General features: G+C 38.9%; 1 protein-coding gene across 1 annotated transcript in view; it reads left to right on the top strand.

Moving 5' to 3' along the window:
* Positions 1–15,519, top strand: part of LOC128700225 (beta-mannosidase) — a 143,161-nt gene that overhangs the window by 77,011 nt on the left and 50,631 nt on the right. Inside the window, 3 exon segments of the mRNA XM_070100814.1 lie at positions 3,889–4,060; positions 7,461–7,654; positions 11,178–11,368. Of these exon segments, the coding sequence (XP_069956915.1) occupies positions 3,889–4,060; positions 7,461–7,654; positions 11,178–11,368 (557 nt within the window).

Below are 15,519 nucleotides of genomic sequence, written 5' to 3' on the forward strand. Positions count from 1 at the left end.
TCGTCTTCTTGATCGTCAACTTCGTTCCCTGCTGTCTAGCCACTGACCAGTTTCCCTTCTTGACCTGAGGACTCAAAACAGGAGGACTACTACGAATCTTCTTTTCCTCGGTCAGTCGCCGAATCTCCAACTTCGCTATCCTCAATTCTTCCTTAAGCTGTTGGTAAAGTTGCTCGATGGAGGGCATCTTGCTTCAATTCATAGAGAGCGCGCAAACAGGTCTTCACAGAGCTAAGTACACGTCAACACTGCTCAAAAGCCAACTCAATCAATTAAAATTTCAATAAAACAATAAAACTTCTACTGAAAGGCAAAGATGAATTAGTCAAACAATTTACTTCAACTAATCCATCTTTACCTTACATGTATGGACTAATAAAAACACACAAACCAGGGAATCCAGTCAGACCAATTATTAGCTCCATAGGGTCAGTTTTATATAAATTATCCAAATGGCTTGTTGATATTTTGAGCCCTATTGTTGGCAAAATTTCTAACTTTAATGTTAAAAACAACATAGACTTGGTTGATAAATTAAGCTCCTTGACTGACTTAAATGATTTTAACATGGTTAGTTTTGATGTTACTTCCTTGTTTACGAAAGTTCCTGTTGATGATTTATTAAGTTTCTTATCTGAAGAACTCGTTAACTATGATTTACCATTGCCAGTTCCTACTATCATTAAACTTATTAAACTTTGCATTGTTGATGCAAAATTTGTATTTAATGATAAGTTTTACACTCAAAAGTTTGGTATGGCAATGGGAAATCCTCTTTCACCTGTTCTTAGTAACCTATACATGGAATTTTTTGAAACAAGGTTGCTTAACACAATCCTCCCTAATAGAGCTAAATGGTTCAGATATGTTGATGATATTTTGTGTCTTATGCCCAAAAATGTAGATATACACCATTTCCTTGGAAAATTAAATAGCTTAGCCCATTCTATAAACTTTACTGTTGAGTTTGAAGAAAATAACTCATTGCCTTTTCTAGATGTTTTAATTATTAAGGGTAATAATGAATTCAAATTTAAAATTTACAGAAAACCTACAAATAACTGTTCCTATGTCCACTATTATTCCTCGCATCAAGATAGAGTCAAACTGTCTGTTTTCTCATCAATATTTTTGAGAGCTTTACGAATTTGTAGTCCTGAGTTCATAGATGAGGAAATATCCAAAATTTATGAAATAGGTAATGATTTAAAATACACAAGAAATGTAATTGATAAATCTTTTAAAGTTGCTAGAAATACTTTTTACAATCCAAAAAGGGACAACCAGCCTTATTCAACTAAAAATATGTTGGTTCTCCCTTACCATGAAAACTTGGTTGATATGCCTTCTCTTCTTAAGACTTTTAATATTAAAGTTGTATTCAAAAATCTTGATACAGTAAAAAAACTTTTGATAAAGAATTCCCCCCAAAATGCTGATGGATGTGTCTATAAGATTCCTTGTAAAATTTGCGATAAAGTTTATTACGGTCAAACTGGTAAAAATCTCGAACTAAGATTAAAACAACATAAATATAGCATTAGAACTGGACAAGATTCCAATGCTCTATTTATTCATGTAAGAGATTTTAACCATCCAATTGATTTTCAAAAAGTTGAGAAAGTAGTATCAAGCAAGTACATGGTCGACAGGAATATAATTGAATCTTGTTTCATAAAAAGCAGTTTTGACAATAATATGAATATTTCCTTTGGTTTATATAAATTAGATCCATTTATAATTAATAGAATTTGGGAAGAATTTAATAATACACTGGACAAATAATAATTTTTAAATTTTCTTGGGTAGAATAGTTTGTGGGTGAGTTGTGCAAAGGACCTATCCAAGTTGGGTCGGCGCGCGTCAAGTGTTTAACCGTTGTGGGATCTGATTGTGAGGTGCTGGCCAGACCCCTTATATAGCTTCCTTGGATGCTTTACTTTCATAGTTCCTTGATAATGTGAGTAGTCACGAATGCGCTTGGAATTTCTCTATTCTTTCAGAGTGGTTGTTTTGCATGTATATATATATATGTATATATATGTATATATATATATATATATATATATATATATATATATATATATATATATATATATATATATATTTATATATATTTATATATATATATTTATATATATTTATATATATATATATATACATATATATATATATATATATATATATATATATATATATATATAGATATATATATATATATATATATGGATCTCTTGATAAAAGTGAGATGACATCACAGTTCCGATAAACCTTAGAAGTGCAACATTCTCACCCTGTCTTTACAATGTAGATATTGTACTGCTCATCTCCAAGACTCAAGTCTGGCTATTCCCTTTAATAGAATCCATTCAGAACCGCCACTTTGCTCACAATACAACACCACGTTGTCATAAAGCTTACCTGTCTCTATTTTTTTCGACCTAACATGCTCTCACATGCCTGTTAGATGTTCCAGCCTTTAGCACTCATAACCTCCCTCCAACCCCTCCTGGGACAACCCCCCCTATCCTTTCTTCCTCTCACCCAAGATATAAATGCTTTCTTAGTCATTCTGTTATGCTCCTTTCTCTCTAAATGCCCTGACCACCTAAACAACCCCTCCTCAACCCTCATGATTATACTCTAGGTAACCCGACATCATTTGATCTCCATGATCCTAATTCTCTGCATTATATTCATTCCACATGTCTCCCTCAAATCACTGCTTTCGGCCTCATTGTCGCTTCAATATTTAAAGCCTACACTTCACACCCATATAACAGTGTTAGTACCACTATACTCTGGTACATTTATGGATAAGATTCTTTGTCTCCACAGATGCCTTAGTGCACCTCTCTCATTTCTTTCACATGTCAGTTCTATACTTTATCTCATTTTTTACTGACCCATCTGCCGACAAGTCCACTCCTCAGTATTTGAACACATTTATTTCCTTCCTTCTCCCTCCCTCCCTCCCTCCAGTCTTTCATTGCTTGGATTTTTTAATACGATCTTCACAGTGCTCTTTCTCATGATCCTTATTAACTTCCTTCTTTTACATACCCTCCCAAATTCATCTACCAATCCTTACATCTTCTCCTAAGGATCTCCCAAAAGCACCATATCATCGGTAAATAAACAACTGTGACTACTCCTACTTAGTATTGAGTTCGTTATATTTTAATCACACTCCTTTTCATTCACTTCTTTTACAAACCCATATATAAATATGTTGAACAACTATGGTGACATCACACATCCCAGTCTTAAATTTATACTGGAAAATAATCCCTCCGTCTCTCTTAAATACCCTAAACTCAGCCTCACTATTCCCCAAGAAACGCTTTAGTGCTTTTAGCAACCTGTTGCCTGTCTCATATATTTGCAACATTTTTACATTGCTTCCTGAGTTATCTCTATTGCATAACTTTTCTAAATTCATAAATGCCATAAAAGTTGTTACTTTTTTCATAATAATGTTCACTTATATGTTTCAATGTTAAGAATTGGTTTATACAGCCAGTTTCTTATCCTGCATCTTGCTGGTTCCTCAACAATCTTGCTTTCACTCCTACACTTTACCTGACGCGTTCAACATGCTTATTTCCCTATAATTCGTACATATATAAAAATTATATATAGTAAAGTGCAACTGTCAAATATTATTTTCGAAAATTTTCTACTTCAGGGTAGGTTTCTTCAGTCGAATATAGAGGTAACAACAGAAACAATGAGAAATGATGTACTCAGTCCATCAACACTGAAGAGGTAGTTTTGAGGTCAGTCTCTCACCTGGAGAAGTGTTCACCTCCAGAGTCTTGAAAGCTGTGATTCAACGTCTCTAATTTTGTAAAAATAGTTAACAATAAATTGCTTTTGGTTTTACAGGGTGAGATAGAGATGTGGTGGCCCAACGGCTATGGTTCTCAGCCACTTTATAATATGACCATCCTGTGGACCGATACAAATCAATCTGAAACTTCCAGCAAGAGTATTCGTGTTGGATTCCGCACTGTCGAACTAAACCAGGATTTTGTTGATTCCAGTGACGAGACGAAAGGTATGTTATATTAATGATCAGTATTCAGAAAACACCATTCGTATTTACTCTAGGTTAGAGTAGCCTATTTAGTTACTCGTTATTTAAGGCTTGATTAGTATGATTCAAATAACGGTATATTACCTCATTAGACCCAGTGCCATGAAGTGAACCACTGGTGCTACTCTAGCGTGCGGTCTACCAGCTATGGTTAGGTTAGGGTAGAATAGGTTAGCTTAGGTTAGCTTAGGTTAGGTTAGGTAAGGGTAGTTTAGGTTAGGTAAGACTTTAAAAAGGCAATAAACGACCGCACGCTAAAGTGTAAATGAGCTGGTGGACCGCACGATAAAGTGTAAATGAGCTGCTAGACCGCACGCTAAAGTGTAAATGAGCTGCTAGACCGCACGATAAAATATAAATGAGCTGCTAGACCGCACGATAAAGTATAAATGAGCTGCTAGACCGCACGATAAAGTGTAAATGAGCTGGTAGACCGCACGCTAAAGTATAAATGAGCTGGTAGACCGCACGATAAAGTATAAATGAGCTGGTAGACCGCACGATAAAGTGGCACTGAGCCATTATAATCGCCTGCACCGACAGACGTTAAACTATGAACAAAGTTAAAACTAATCATGATTTCTGCTGAGTATTCTCCACATTATCACCCCCACTTCCATCTCTGATGGTTTATCGTGAAATAATCTATCAAATATGTTAGTGATTCCATGTTTACTGTCAGCTTCTGCTGTGTCATCTTCGCTAAGATGTTGCTCAGAGTTGTCAAATATCTGTTATCTTTTCGATAGTCGGTCAGACTCTCAGTTCCCTTATTTTGGATCCTCCACAGGTACATGTACTCTACGTGTACCTTCCCAGAGCACTCTCAATCCCATGTACTCTCCCAGAGCAATCCACGCCCATCCTATACTCTCCCAGAACACTCCCACACCCATCCTATACTCTCCCAGAGCACTCCCACACCCACCCTATACTCTCCCAGAGCATTCCCACTCCCATACTATACTCTCCCAGAGCACTCCCACTCCCATCCTATACTCTTCCAGAGCACTCCCACTCCCATGTACTCTCCCAGAGCACTCCCACACCCATCCTATGCTCTCCCAGAACACTCCCACTCCCATCCTATACTCTCCCAGAGCACTCCCACACCCATCCTATACTCTCCCAGAGCACTCCCACTCCCATCCTATACTCTCCCAGAGCACTTCCACTACCATGTACTCTCCCAGAGCACTCCCACATCCATCCTATACTCTCCCAGAGCACTCCCACATCCATCCTATACTCTCCCAGAACACTCCCACACCCGTCCTATAGTCTCCCAGAGCACTCCTACTCCCACGTACTCTCCTAGAGTACTCCCACTCCCATGTACCCTCCCAGAGAACTCCCACACCCATTCTGTGCTCTCCCAGCTCACTCCCACTCCGATCCTTTACTCTCCCAGAGAGCTACAATACCATGGCTAAATACTACCATAGCTAAATACTACCATGTCTGCTAATACTACCATGGCTGTATAAATACTACCATTGCTGTTAATACTACTTTGACTGTATAGATACTTCCATGGCTGTAAATACTACCATGGCTGCAAGTACTACCATGGCTGTTAATACTACCATGGCTGTAAATACTACAATGGTTGTTAATATTACCATGGCTGTACATACTACCATGGCTGTTAATACTACCATGGCTGCCAATACTACCATGGCTTTATATACTACCATGGTTTTATATACTACCATGGCTTTATATACTACCATGACTGTCAGTACTACCATGGCTGTTAATACCACTATGGCTGTCAATACTACTCTCGCTGAAAATATTATCATGGCTGTTAATACTATCATGGCCGTACCTACCATGGCTGTTAATACTATCATGGCCGTACCTACCATGGCTGTTAATACTATCATGGCCGTACCTACCATGGCTGTTAATACTGTCATGGTTGTATCTACCATGGCTGTTAATACTGTCATGGTTGTATCTACCATGGCTGTTAATACTGTCATGGTTGTATCTACCATGGCTGTTAATACTGTCATGGTTGTATCTACCATGGCTGTTAATACTGTCATGGTTGTATCTACCATGGCTGTTAATACTACTATGGCTGTAACTACCATGGCTGTTAATACTACCATGACTAACTACCATGGCTGTAACTACCATGGCTGTTAATACTACCATGACTGTAACTACCATGGCTGTTAATACTACCATGACTGTAACTACCATGACTGTAACTACCATGACTGTAACTACCATGACTGTAACTACCATGACTAACTACCATGAGTGTAAATATTACCATGGCTGCAGAAAGTCTGCTGTAATTAATTTTAATTAATACAAACACAAGAGATAAAATGTCTTCTTGTTAATTTTCTAATTTATAAGTTAGTTTGTTTATACAATATTTGTAAGTTAGTTTGTTTATACAATATTTGTAAGTTAGTTTGTTTATACAATATTTGTAAGTTAGTTTGTTTATACAATATTTGTAAGTTAGTTTGTTTATACAATATTTGTAAGTTAGTTTGTTTATACAATATTTGTAAGTTAGTTTGTTTATATAATATTTGTAAGTTAGTTTGTTTATATAATATTTGTAAGTTAGTTTGTTTATACAATATTTGTAAGTTAGTTTGTTTATACAATATTTGTAAGTTAGTTTGTTTATATAATATTTGTAAGTTAGTTTGTTTATACAATATTTGTAAGTTAGTTTGTTTATACAATATTTGTAAGTTAGTTTGTTTATACAATATTTGTAAGTTAGTTTGTTTATATAATATTTGTAAGTTAGTTTGTTTATACAATATTTGTAAGTTAGTTTGTTTATACAATATTTGTAAGTTAGTTTGTTTATACAATATTTGTAAGTTAGTTTGTTTATACAATATTTCTAAATGTTTTTAACACTTAAGTTTTGTTATAACTACATTTGTGTGTCGACACTTCCGGGTGCTGGTGAATAACGTTCAGGTGTAACTATGTCTGCAAGTCGACACTTCCAGGTGCTGGTGAACAATGTTCATGTGTAACTATGTCTGCAGGTCGACACTTCCGGGTGCTGGTGAACAATATAACAGTGTTCACGTGTAACTATCTCTGCAGGTCGACACTTCCGGGTGCTGGTGAACAATGTTCATGTGTAACTTTCTCTGCAGGTCGACACTTCCGGGTGCTGGTGAACAATGTTCATGTGTAACTTTCTCTGCAGGTCGACACTTCCGGGTGCTGGTGAACAATGTTCATGTGTAACTTTCTCTGCAGGTCGACACTTCCGGGTGCTGGTGAACAATGTTCACGTGTAACTATCTCTGCAGGTTGACACTTCCAGGTGCTGGTGAACAATGTTCATGTGTAACTTTCTCTTCAGGTCGACACTTCCGGGTGCTGGTGAACAATGTAACAATGTTCATGAAAGGCAGTAACTGGATACCGGCCCATGTGTTGCCAGAATCCGTCACTGTAGACTACACTCGCTACCTGCTACAAGCCGCCGCAGACACACACCAGAACTGTATACGTGTCTGGGGTGGAGGCATCTACGAGAGTGATGCATTTTATGAGGTAAGGCAGCCTAATGAAAAATTAGACAAATGTGCAACATCTGGGTATCTATATCGTAGACGTTTCCCCATCCAGTGGCTTTATCAATACAAATTCAAGGACATAATTGGAAGACAGGAGAATTATAGACAAAAGATGAGGTAATCAGTCCCTCAACCTTGGAGCTGGTGCGAAGAGCATCGTAGTCGTGAAGATTCTGAAGTACAGGCAAGAAGGCTGGCGCTTATATACTGACTTCAGATGGAAGGGAACGGTTAGCAGACAAGAGCATAGTCATTGGTAGGCGGGATTCCCCAGTGGAAGTAGGTCATACCCAAGGGATGGGTTAGTGGTAGTAGTAGTAGTAGTAGTAGTAGTAGTAGTAGTAGTAGTAGTAGTAGTAGTGGTAGTGGTAGTGGTAGTGGTAGTAGTAGTAGTAGTAGTAGCGTGAAGAAAGTTATGTAGAGGTCCCCTTCCATCTGAAGCCAGTATATAAGCGCCAGCCTTCTTGCCTGTGCGCCAGAATCTTCACGACTACGGTGCTCTTCACACCAACTCCAAGGCTGAGGGACTGAATACCTCATCTTCTGTATATAATTCTTCTGTCTTCCAGTTATGTTCTTGAGTTTATATTGATAAAGCCACTGGATGGCGAAACGTCTACAATAAAGATACCCAGATGTTGCACATGTGTCTAATTTTTCATGTTGTCGGTACTGTCTACCGTCCATGTACAAGGCAGATTAATGTTTATGGGCACGAATACAAAATTAGACATTTTTATTTCATACATTAATTATTTTTTAAATGCTTATACATTACACTAGTTAACCTACCACAGTGTACAACATAGTGATACCATAGTCCTTCGTGTGGTGAAAATATTGACAGTGAAGTGTAGTGGTAGGTTGTAACCTCAATCACCTGGGATGTAAACAATTGCAGCAGTCGCCCTTATACCCACCACGCCAGTCAAATACTGTTTTAGTAAACTTTTACACCAGTTAACCTACCTAAGAGATATTTAAAGAGCACCAGAAGCACAGTTGTGTTGGAGTTACAGTGTAGCGGTGCAGGAGACTGTTTGTAGAGGTTACATTAAACAGACTGTTACCAGATTTATAAAGGTCACGAGACAGGAGATACTTTTCACCAGTTGATGGTCATGAAACTGTTATTATAAATCTTTTTGTACCCAACACTGGAAAAAACATCAACTATGATGAAAACCTGTCCACACTTTATCAATGCTCTCCAGCGAAGTACCGATAGAGTACATTGTTACGTTTGCCAAGAGTAGCGTCATGTTTCATGAGCAAGTATTTTTTTGCATTTACCAACACTTATATTAAAACAAGAAACTGTTTTTGGATCTACTGGAGAAACGGGATGGTGGGAGCATATTGTATGCATATTAAAAGACAGAAACACTAACAAAAAAAATGTCGTTTTTGGAGAATTTAACAGTTTTTTAAGACCGTTGGGGGAAGTGAAGACAGTTTCCAGCTGGTGGTGGCTGCCCAGGTGCTGCCATGGACGCCAGGGCCTGTAGGGATCTAGATTCAGAAACACAAGACAGTGGCCCTGGTATTGAGGAAACAGGTACAGACCCAAACATACAAGTCCCAGGAATACAAAATAGCACTTCAGCTGGCAGTGTCAAAAACGCGGATGATGGTGATACATTACCAGTAATAACTGGTGGTGGTACTGATGCTGGTACAGGTGCCGAAGACAGTGGGGAGTCAGAAAGAATTGCACTAGTAGGGAAACCAGCCTCAAAATATCATAGGCAACGAAAATCACATTTGTGGTGATTCTGTGCCTGGGGTATCTCTAGGCATCGAATATCAAGAAAAACAAATAGGAAATGCAATTTTGACCATAAAACATGCCGCGACCAAAGTAGTGTGTCATTCCTCTTCCTGTAATGTGTTACTCATCAATCCATGAAAGACAATGCTACAACTCAAGCTGCGAGATACACCACCTGAAAGGGACCAGAAGGTGCTGATCCCACAAATCTTAGAAAACAAACCATGGTAGTTACAACCACTCAATAGATTTTTTAGTGCCAGGAATAAAAAAAACCTGGCAGGATATAACAAAAATACGTCGCCACCTCGGATCCTTACTGGAGGGGATACACAGTCAGTGGTCCTCACTCCAGAACAACACATATTAGTGCCAATGAATAAATCCCCCCCAAATAATCAGTACAACATTTGTTTTGGCAGATATACAGGGTCTAAAGTAGGGTTCCTCAGTGTGATCAGTATCGACCCCTAGGGCCGATGGGATATCGAAGGAGTCGATAAATGGCTGGGTGTCAAAAGGGGGTCAGTGCATGGTTGAAGCTGGTTTTAACCATGCAAATGCAATTCTAAGCAGATTTTTTTTATTAAATTATTATCATTATTATTATTATTATTATTATTATTATTATTCGTAGTACTATTAGATTAAGTACTATTTATTAAATTCTTTTCATTTAGTAATATTTAGGAGTCAAAGAGCAATTTGAACCTTCATGAAAAGGTCGATAAGCTGAAGAATTTGGGACCTCTGGTCTAAAGCCATCAACCAACAACAAAATACCTTTCATCAGCGGACTCCTCACAGAGTCAAGTGCAGTGTTTGCAGCTCTTGCAGAGACCCCATACGAAGGATCACTTTTACAACGAAATATGGATACTAGAAAAAACAGGCAACAAGGGAAAAGTGGATGGCTTGTATATCACAGAGTCGATCATTTACTCAGAATTGTTAAACACCACAAATGATGTAGTTGAAGTTTTGGCAGTAAAGACTGAAAACCAAAACCTTATCATTGTGGTTGTATACAAGCCACCTGATACAATCCAACCCCAGCCCTAAATATCTTGTTGGTGAACGATGACATCTAAAATGAACGAATGTGGCAAATAATGTTATAGCGGAGATAATCCCAGAAGTCAGCTCAGATGAAAACTCACCCACACATGAGCTAATGTATCTCTGCAACAAATTCCCCTTAAGCCAGGAAATAGTGGGGTCAACAAGACTGGAAAATACACCTGATCTGATAAGAAATATAACAGTATCAAGGACAAATACACTCTGATCACATCATAATCGAAGTATGCGCATGCGCAGGGCTCTTGACCAGCAAAATGAGATAAATTGCGAGGATGCCTTTACCAAATAATAATAATAACCATAGGGAGGTTAACATGGCTCCCATGCTAACCTCCCTATGGTGTATAAATATAACTAGTTACATGAATCTCATTGTAGTCAGCTGCCTTAGTGGCTTACGAGCTGACCTGGAGTTTTACGACTCGCCACGAGTTCAAGCTCCACCCGTTCCGTGGTTTGTTTGCAATCATGTCAGTACGATTTCGTGAGTCAAGAACAGAAAGTGTTTGCCCCTCTACACATCCTATTGTAAATCTGAGTTTATGTATAATTATTTTTTCACGTTTTGAAATTCAAAAGTAATTATAATTTTATTGTAATTCTATTAGATTTGTAACTAAAAAAAATGTTTCTGCAATCTTTGCAGATTGCTGATGAACTGGGTATTCTGATCTGGGAAGATTTTATGTTTGCATGCAGCATGTATCCTGTAAAGCAGGATTTCTTGGACTCGGTAAAAACAGAAGTAACTAGCCAAGTGCGGCGCTTACAGCATCACGCCAGCATCCTCCTCTGGGCCAGCAACAACGAAAATGAAGCTGCGCTTAGAGGAAATTGGTGAGTTTCTGATATGTGTTATTTAGCCTGACTTTCAACTCTAGTTCTCTGTGGTCGCTTGAGTTAGCTTTAAAGAAGTCTTTAAATCCTGGCTACAAGGATGCCACTCCTCAGGAAAAATAACTCTTGTTTTTCTCTGTGGAAAACAGAAAAACTTATTCGTGAAAATTAAAAAGAGAGTGTTTAAATAACTTTTAAGGAAAATTAATATTTTTATTAAATAAACCAGAAAAGGAAGAACATGTATGTCAGTATTACAGTGACAATATAATAAGTGTAACTGGAGTTTGGCAAGTGCACCGAGGTTATGAGTTACGAAGGTTGACCTGGAGGTGGAGACACCAAGGTCGTGCACCGAGGTTATGAGTTATGAAGGTTGACCTGGAGGTGGAGACACCAAGGTCGTTCACCGAGGTTATGAGTTACGAAGGTTGACCTGGAGGTGGAGACACCAAGGTCGTTCACCGAGGTTATGAGTTACGAAGGTTGACCTGGAGGTGGAGACACCAAGGTCGTTCACCAAGGTTATGAGTTACGAAGGTTGACCTGGAGGTGGAGACACCAAGGTCGTTCACCGAGGTTATGAGTTACGAAGGTTGACCTGGAGGTGGAGACACCAAGGTCGTTCACCAAGGTTATGAGTTACGAAGGTTGACCTGGAGGTGGAGACACCAAGGTCGTTCACCGAGGTTATGAGTTACGAAGGTTGACCTGGAGGTGGAGACACCAAGGTCGTTCACCGAGGTTATGAGTTACGAAGGTTGACCTGGAGGTGGAGACACCAAGGTCGTTCACCGAGGTTATGAGTTACGAAGGTTGACCTGGAGGTGGAGACACCAAGGTCGTTCACCGAGGTTATGAGTTATGAAGGTTGACCTGGAGGTGGAGACACCAAGGTCATTCACCGAGGTTATGAGTTATGAAGGTTGACCTGGAGGTGGAGACACCAAGGTCGTTCACCGAGGTTATGAGTTACGAAGGTTGACCTGGAGGTGGAGACACCAAGGTCGTTCACCGAGGTTATGAGTTATGAAGGTTGACCTGGAGGTGGAGACACCAAGGTCGTTCACCGAGGTTATGAGTTACGAAGGTTGACGTGGAGGTGGAGACACCAAGGTCGTTCACCGAGGTTATGAGTTACGAAGGTTGACGTGGAGGTGGAGACACCAAGGTCGTTCACCGAGGTTATGAGTTACGAAGGTTGACCTGGAGGTGGAGACACCAAGGTCGTTCACCGAGGTTATGAGTTACGAAGGTTGACCTGGAGGTGGAGACACCAAGGTCGTTCACCGAGGTTATGAGTTATGAAGGTTGACCTGGAGGTGGAGACACCAAGGTCGTTCACCGAGGTTATGAGTTATGAAGGTTGACCTGGAGGTGGAGACACCAAGGTCGTTCACCGAGGTTATGAGTTACGAAGGTTGACGTGGAGGTGGAGACACCAAGGTCGTTCACCGAGGTTATGAGTTATGAAGGTTGACCTGGAGGTGGAGACACCAAGGTCGTTCACCGAGGTTATGAGTTACGAAGGTTGACGTGGAGGTGGAGACACCAAGGTCGTTCACATGCTTCCTTGTCACATGCATGTGATGAATTGTGAGGAAGTTTTAGATGCCACCGTAAAGTCTGAACATCTCCAAAGAGATAGGTTCAGATTCCTTTCAAAAAGTCTACGATGAAATCATGTCTGTAGAAAAAATAGATTTTTTAAAAAATCCCGTTCCCGTCCAGCTGTCTCCATGAAGGTAGGACTGTCAGAAAACAAAATATTAAAATACATATAGCTGAAGGCCAAGGCATGATAAAATTAATACAGTAAGAAATCTACTTGGAGCCTTCAATACAAAAAAAAAAAATCCCAACATCGTAAGAATAATGCATATGTGGACTGCTGGGCGGGTGAAGGTGAAGTAACGTAACTCGCTTCCCCAGAGGAAAGAAAAAGTGACAAGAATAAAAGAGAAAGCACTAAAATAAAAGATTAAAGACGGCAGATGACGACACATAAATTAAGAGAATTCCCTCACCTGATGACGTAATATACTGTTCCTCTCTCGAGAGAGAAAAAAGAACCAAAATATCTGACTAAAGACACACAAAACGTACTTATATCTAACCAGTTTCTTTGCAATATTTATAGATAGAATTCTGAAAGAAGTGATTAGTAGGGTGTTGGGGAGAGGTGTGGTATTAAAAGTTAATGAATCCGATTCAAAGTGGGCACTTTCACATTTGGTTTTTGCTGATGACGAAGTACTTTTGGGAGATTCTGTAGAGAAATTGAGAAGGTTGTTAGACAAATTTGGGATAGTATGTAAAAGAAGGAAATTAACAGTGAACATAAAGAACAAGGTGGTTAAAATAACAAAACATGATGGTAATTAAAGATTGGATATCAGATTGGAGGGAGGGAGTAAATGTGTTTGGTTATTTAGGAGTGGATTTTTTGGTAGATGTGTCTATGATAGAGGTGAATCATAGAATTGACAAAGAGAACCTTATCAGTGGTGGTAAAAATACCCACCAATGAAGAAGACAAGAAAGGCAAAGATAAAAATATTGAAGACACATGAAATGGAAAGAGAGGAAGTGGCAAAGGTTAGATCAAGTCACGGGTGTTTTGAAGTTTAGTGCATTTAACAACATAACAGGAAAGGAAGGCATCTACAAGAACAAAACCAGAACTAAAATTCATGTTAGGATGTTATAAGAGATATTTCAGCAAAACTGCTCATTTGAAGGCAAGAAGAAGGGTAGGTAGTTTAAGCAGGGGACCCATTATTAGGATGGCTGTGATGTCTCTTTGTGACAGACTAAGTACACAAAGGATGTGTTACCCTCGCGACACCAACAATGCTTTCTTCAGACAATGCCAGAGATCATGACTAATATATGTATTTTCAACATTATATTTTTAACAGTATATTAAATTTTACCCCACAGATAAGACCCGTACTCTACTGATGGTAATTTAGTCTTCGTTTGGAACTCCAGGATCAAACTTTCCGGTTAGGCAGCCAATAGTCTCATTACTTGACTTTCCTTTCATTTCCCTTCCCCACTGCACCGTATTCGGGAGTTATTTCTTCAAAGTTTCCTCTACTGAAGCCTGGTTCACTGTGCCTTCCACCTTACCTCAGTGTTTAGTTCCACAAGCAACTTGAAATTCAGTAATGTATAGTTGGTAGCACCCAGGGGGATGTCGAGCTCTATTTCTCGTATGTCAGATGTACTTGCAATAAATACTGGATCCAGTCTTGCTGGATGATCTCTCTCACTTGTTATGTCACTAACTCACAAATAAATTTTTTTCCGAACCACCCCCATCATTTTAGTCCACCGCACTTCCGGTTCTCCAAGTGTGTCAGAGGTCTTTCAATCAATTTATTTTTTGCTAGAATTCACTTATTATTAGCTGCTGAGCTTTACCCATATGAGCTCTCCCGGCTGCTTCTGCTGTGGTGTCATTCATTGCTTTGTTGAGGTCTTCATTTTTCCTTTTTCTGTTATCTACACTTTGATGATGAGTTGTGGTTCACCGTACAAAAGTCATGACTGTGCCCATTATACAGTCTTCTGACTCATACCTGGTAATTCCTCTCATCTCTTCAAAGTTCTGCTGATTTCATTACCTATAGCAGTGTCACTCCTGTTTTCCTATTTCCTGTATCTTTCATTATTACTTGAAATCCTGTTATTTCTCGTAGTCTAGTCTTTGTGAAAGCTATTATCCCTGGGATTGTCTTTGTTATTCTTTCTTTCAATTCATAATATTTTTTGATAATTCATCTTTCCTTATGCTCTTTCTGGATCCCTCTGCTTCTTGTTAATCTTTCATTGTTTCTGCACATCCCTCATTTTTCCCATGGTCTCCAACTGTTTGATTTCCTCTTCCAATCTTTGGATTCCTTCTTCATGTTATTTTTTTCCTATTGTGCGACATCTGTTATTGATTTATTGCACTTTTCCACAGTTTTCTTCTGGAGGTGAACTTTCTCCTTCCACATTCTGTTTGTTCTTCAGCCTAACTATTATCGTATTTAGATAATGCCACCTATTGCCTTTACACTCCTCTTCCCATTATTTTAATTTTTCTCTGATTTAACATTTTCTTGCATGCATTAAGGAGGAGCCATTTTTTCACAACAGCT

This window comes from Cherax quadricarinatus, chromosome 74 (assembly GCF_038502225.1).
Source record: "Cherax quadricarinatus isolate ZL_2023a chromosome 74, ASM3850222v1, whole genome shotgun sequence".
NCBI classification, from domain to species: Eukaryota; Metazoa; Arthropoda; class Malacostraca; order Decapoda; family Parastacidae; genus Cherax; species Cherax quadricarinatus.